General features: G+C 46.5%; 1 protein-coding gene and 1 long non-coding RNA gene across 2 annotated transcripts; both read left to right on the top strand.

Moving 5' to 3' along the window:
* On the top strand, positions 1 to 4,379 carry LOC139838139 (uncharacterized). Its single transcript, XM_071827499.1, has 2 exons — positions 1 to 1,162; positions 2,257 to 4,379. Exons 1-2 carry the CDS (start codon positions 1 to 3, stop codon positions 4,377 to 4,379), a joined length of 3,285 nt encoding a protein of 1,094 aa, XP_071683600.1.
* Positions 4,380 to 5,359: 980 nt separating this feature from the next.
* LOC127344750 (uncharacterized) lies at positions 5,360 to 5,903 on the top strand. Its single transcript, XR_007878176.2, has 3 exons — positions 5,360 to 5,478; positions 5,584 to 5,679; positions 5,840 to 5,903. It is a non-coding gene; the product is annotated as an uncharacterized lncRNA (long non-coding RNA).

The following is a 5,903-nucleotide window of genomic DNA, read 5'->3' as shown; positions in this document are numbered from 1 at the left end:
ATGTCCGCCACCGCTCTCGCTGCTGCGCTTGGGACACCTCCATCCCAGCCGCTTACGCGTGAAAACGCGCTCGTATGGAAGGCACTGGTGATTCCCGCGCTACGCGGCGCCCGTGTCCTTGATCTGGTTGAGGGTAAGGACAAGGCACCCGCTGAGTCCATCTCCACCGAGGATGCCAACAACAAGCCGATCACCGTCGTCAATCCCGACTACGAGGCGTGGATCTCCCGTGATCAACAAGTTCTGCGCTGGCTTCTCAATGCGCTGTCGCCCGATGTGCTCGCTCACGTCGTCGGCCTCGACTCCTCTGCCGCTGTTTGGGCAGCCCTCAACGCCCATGTCTCCGGCCAGTCCAAAACTAGGGTCCAACAGTTTCGCTCGGCCCTCAACAACACGCGCAAAGGTGATATGTCCGCGGAAAAATATGTTGCCAAGATGAAGTGCATTGCCGCCGAACTTTCCGCGGTGGGAAAATCTCTCGATGAAGATGAGCTCATCTACTATGTCCTGCAAGGTCTCGGGAGTCACTACAACAACCTCCATACTGTTGTCAATGCCAATCCCAACACCACCCTCGCCGAACTTCTAACTCAAATTCAAGCCTTCGACCGGCAACACAAGACTGATGAGCCGGGGTTTACCTCCTCCGCCAACGTGGCTCGCCTTGAAAATCGCCCCCGCCATGATGATCGCCGCCCACGTCAGCAGGAGCGCCAGGAGGACCGCCCCCGCTACGACGACCGTCGTCCCCGCCAGGATGACCGGCCTTGCTATGATGATCGGCAACGCCAAGACCGTCCACGTCAGGAATACCGCGATGACCGCCCTCGTCGCTATGATGATGATTGTCGCCGCCGTGATGATGGTGGTCGACGCCGTGACCGTCGCCCCACGCCCTACGTCAACGTCACCTGCCAGATATGTGATATTCATGGGCATCCTGCTCGTGACTGCTGGTGGCGCAACGAAGATGATCGCTCTAACCGCGCTGACCGCGGTGATCGTGACAACAAAGGTGCAAATTTTTTTGCTGCTCATGGAGTTGACACCAACTGGTACTATGACACGGGGGCTACTGAGCATCTCACGGGTCAACTGAACAAGCTCACCACCTATGATCCATATCCAGGAGAAGACCGTGTGCGTACCGCAGACGGCACAGGTATGCGCATTAGTCATATTGGTCACTCAGTTTTAAGCACTCCTCATGATTCTTTCCGCCTTACTGATATCTTACATGTTCCTAATGCCACTAAAAATCTCTTATCCGTACATCGATTTACTCTTGATAATCATGTCTTTATTGAGTTTCATCCTTTTCATTTTTTGATAAAGGACCAAGCAACACGCCGAATTCTGTTTAGAGGCCCGTGCTATGGAGGCCTCTATCCCCTGATGCCCATCGCCTCCGCAGCCTCCAAGCATGCCTTCATCACCATAAAGCCGTCCTCCTCCACGTGGCATCGCCGTCTAGTACATCCTTCTTCATTTGTCGTACAACAAGTTCTTAGAAGAAATAAAATAGACTACACCCCAGAGAGTACTCCTTATGTATGTGACTCTTGTCAACTTGCCAAGAGCCACCAGTTGCCATACCCCATCTCTACCAGTCGATCCACTGTTCCTTTGGAACAGGTCTTTTCTGATGTATGGGGACCAGCACCTCTTTCTGTTGGAAAACATGCGTACTATGTAAGCTTCATTGATGATTTTAGCAAATTTACTTGGATTTATTTGCTTAAAAAGCGCTCCGATGTTTATCAAGCCTTTCTCAATTTTCAGAAATATGTTGAGTGTAAGTTTAATAGAAAAATTGTCACTATGCAAACTGACTGGGGGGTGAGTATGAAAAATTAAACTCTTTCTTTCAAAAGGCTGGCATTACACATCATGTCTCATGTCCTCATTCTCACCAACAAAATGGCTCTGCTGAACGCAAACACCGTCATATAGTTGAAGTTGGTCTTGCCTTGCTTGCACATGCATCAATGCCTCTCAAATATTGGGACGAAGCCTTTCTCAGTGCCACCTTTCTCATTAACTTGCTCCCTAGCAAAGTTATTGATTTTCAGTCTCCAGCTGAGCGCCTTCTTCATGTCATGCCCAACTATGATGCACTTCGTATTTTTGGTTGTGCCTGTTGGTCCAACCTTCGACCCTATAACAAACGCACGCTCGCTGTTCGCTCACAATGGTGTGTTTTTCTTGGCTATAGTCTCATGCATAAAGGTGTTAAATGTCTTGATGTCTCTACAGGCCGTTTCTACATATCTCGAGATGTTGTTTTCGATGAAAATGTCTTTCCCTTTCAAGCCCTACATCCCAATGCTGGTGCTCTACTCAAACGAGAAATCCTCCTTTTACCCACACATACTTCTCATGAGAGTGCCTCTATAACTGATGATCATATGACTACTATTGTGCCTGTCACGGTTCCTCTCTATGATGCTCCACAGGACACTACAGATGCTGGTGAAACTACTGCTCCACACAATGCTCCTGAAGCCCATACTGACGATGGCTCGAATTTGGCCTCTACCGCCGACTCTGTTAACACCTCTGTTAACGCTGATCCCGAGGAGGATCCTCCCGCGTCGCCATCGTCAGGCTCACGCGCCGCGTCGCCCGCTCCCGAGGAAGGTTCGGCCGCGCTGGAGCAGCCCAGCCCCGCCACGTCGCTGTCCTCCCATGCGCGTGGCCCTGGCGCCTCGTCTTCCCCGCCGTCCACGCCTGCGAGTGATGCAAGCAGTGCTCCTGCTGGTGCCTCGACAGTACAGCCGGATGCCGCTGCTGCCCCTCCTCCTCGACCTCACACACGTCTGCAACAAGGTATTCGACAACCGAAAAAATATACTGACGACACTGTTCGCTATGGCATGCTTGCTTCTTCAGGAGAGCCTCGAAATCTACCTGCCGCTCTCAATGATCCTCATTGGCGTGCTGCGATGCAAGAAGAATATAATGCTCTCATGGAAAATAAAACATGGACTCTTGTTCCCTCTAGCAAAACTAAAAATCTGATTGACTGCAAGTGGGTTTATCGTATCAAGCGTCGTGCTGATGGTACAATTGATCGTTACAAAGCACGTCTTGTTGCTAAAGGTTTTAAACAAAGGTATGGCATTGATTATGAAGATACGTTCAGTCCAGTTGTTAAAATCGCTACTATCAGAATTGTTCTATCTATTGCTGTCTCCCGTGGTTGGAGTCTTCGGCAGCTAGATGTCAAGAACGCGTTTCTTCATGGTGTTCTGCAAGAGGAAGTCTACATGAAACAACCACCTGGTTTTGAACATCCTGATGCTCCACATCATGTTTGCCGACTTGACAAAGCTCTTTATGGCCTCAAGCAAGCTCCTCGAGCATGGTATTCTCGGCTGAGTGCAAAATTACAAGATTTTGGTTTTATCCCCTCCAAGGCTGATACCTCATTATTCCTCTACAACAAGTCTGGTGTCACTATATTTGTTCTGATTTATGTGGATGATATTATTGTGACCAGCTCCTCTGATCGTGCTATATCAGTCTTGCTTCAGGATCTCAATGCTCACTTTGCTATTAAAGATTTGGGTGCACTTCACTTCTTTCTTGGTATTGAAGTTCACCGGACTGCTGATAATCTTCTTCTCACACAAGCAAAATATGCACATGACCTTCTTGCCAAAGTTGGTATGCTTGATTGCAAGCCGGCGCCTACGCCTCTGTCTCCATCTGAGCCACTATCATTACATGAAGGTACTCCTCTTGGTCCTGAGGACAGCTCTCAGTATCGCAGTATTGTTGGTGCTCTCCAGTACCTCACTCTTACTCGCCCAGACTTGTCTTTCTCGGTAAACAAGGTCTGTCAATATCTTCATGCTCCCACTACTGCTCATTGGACTGCAGTTAAACGCATCCTTCGTTATGTTAAAAATACACATCAGCTTGGTATTACTTTCAGACAGTCTTCTTCTACCCTTCTTAGTGCCTTTTCAGATGCTGATTGGGCAGGCTGTATAGAGGATCGACGCTCTACTAGAGGTTCTGCTATTTTCATTGGTCCAAATTTGGTTTCTTGGATTGCTCGGAAACAAGATTCTGTCTCTCGCTCCAGTACTGAGGCTGAATATAAAGCATTGGCGAATGCCACTACAGAGTTAATATGGGTGGAAGCTCTCCTTCGTGAACTTGGCGTGCGTCTTCGCGAGAAGCCTTGTCTTTGGTGTGATAACTTGGGGGCGACCTATCTCTCAGCAAATCCTGTTTTTCATGCCCGCACAAAGCATATTGAGATTGACTATCATTTTGTTCGTGAACGTGTTGCAAACAACCGCCTGGCTATCAAATTTATCTCCACCAAAGATCAAATAGCTGATGGGCTCTTCCGGTTAAAAGCTTAGATGAGTTTAAGCGTAATCTAAACCTCTCCCGTGCTTTAGATTAAGGGGGGATGTTAGCGTATGTAATATGGTACGTGTATATGTACGGAGTAGTACTCCAACTATACACGTACACCTCATGTATTACCACGTAGGGGGCTTTTCCCTACTCTATATAACACGCAACCGATGGCCCGAGAGGGTTAAGCATCGTTACACCAAAATTGACACTCAAGGCTCTTAAAGTCTTAATGCTTAATCCTGGTATGTGTATTTCTTTACATATTCTCTTAAGCTTGCTGTCTGCTGTGTTTACGATTCTACTTTGAGCAGGATAATGCTGAGAGAACATCCTCATTTGTTGTACTAATCAACTTACTGAGGCCTTTAGACCCTTCAAGATGGCCATGCATGCGCAACTCCATCAGAGTCCCTTGCTGTAAAAAATCAGAAGTTCTCATATTTAAAATGTTTAATTAAATTGACAAAGGTATGCTGCTATTTGTGTATGGACTGTTGTGAATATGTACAGGGTGTCAATTTTGATGGCATATGTCATCTTTTCTGGTTCTTCAAAGTACGATATACGAAGTTGACCTTGATCGCATTCTTCAGAGTGTTCATATTTATTTACAAGAACTTGGGATGGAAGAGATACGGAGGAGGTCTGTGCTGACCCATTAGATTTGAATATTTATCTCTTCAATCATTTCCTTTTGTATTTCAGTCACATGAGATGCATGCATATGGTGTAGGGCTGGAGCTGATGACAAACCACTAAGAATGGTCAAAACTGTGCTGCATGAACTTGTAAAGCTTCGAGGTACAGCAATAAAAGGTCTTCTTTCGATGGTCCCTATAGATGCTGAACCTCAGCCAATCATTCTTGCATACATTGATCTTAATCTTCAGCTAGGATTTGAATATCATGTCCTTTGATCATTCCATGAAAGCTTCTACGTGCCTCCCTTTTGTCTAAGCAAATACTATTGGGTCATCCTAGACCCTTGCAGCAGCAAGCATGTTGACGCCATCTGGACCTATGGGCCAAACTCACTGGGGCGACACCGCATCGAACAATGCAAATCCATCAGTTCATTCAACTGATGCACAATTGAAGGTTGCACCACTTGTTTCTTTTGTCACGTCATGCTTGTAGTTTAATTGTATTCAACTTCACACACTTATTTGATACATTGTTTGCCTTTGTTTTGGGTATGATCAGCAAGAGCTTGCTGCAGTATTCAAGAAAATTGGTGATAAGCAAACATGTACTATTGGTCTTTAGGAGCTGTACAGGATAACCCAGCTGTACCCAAAGGTATATATTATCAAGTAGTATCGATGTTGATTTTACACTAGTACAGCTTGCATCATTGGAAAAGTAAATCTGAAACTTGTAACTTCGATTTTTTTAATCTTCGCCATTTTAAGCTGTCTGCTCTGGTTTATTTCCTGATTCAAGAACATGCTTTCCTCAGGTTGATATATTTGCTCAGCTTCAGAATGCAAGTGAAGCATTTAGAACGTACATCAGGGATGGCC

The sequence above is a fragment of the Lolium perenne genome, chromosome 3 (assembly GCF_019359855.2).
Source record: "Lolium perenne isolate Kyuss_39 chromosome 3, Kyuss_2.0, whole genome shotgun sequence".
Lineage (NCBI taxonomy): Eukaryota > Viridiplantae > Streptophyta > Magnoliopsida > Poales > Poaceae > Lolium > Lolium perenne.
The sequence above is the reverse complement of the archived record's forward strand: the minus strand, read 5'-3'. Positions and strand labels throughout refer to the sequence as shown.

What these genes read in the sequence shown, in the direction of transcription:
- LOC139838139 (XM_071827499.1), top strand. Translation starts at nt 1, where the DNA reads ATGTCCGCCACCGCTCTCGCTGCTGCGCTTGGGACACCTCCATCCCAG. An exon ending in GCGTACCGCAGACGGCACAG is followed by an intron (nt 1,163 to 2,256) that starts GTATGCGCATTA and finishes ATGTCTCTACAG; the next exon opens with GCCGTTTCTACATATCTCGA.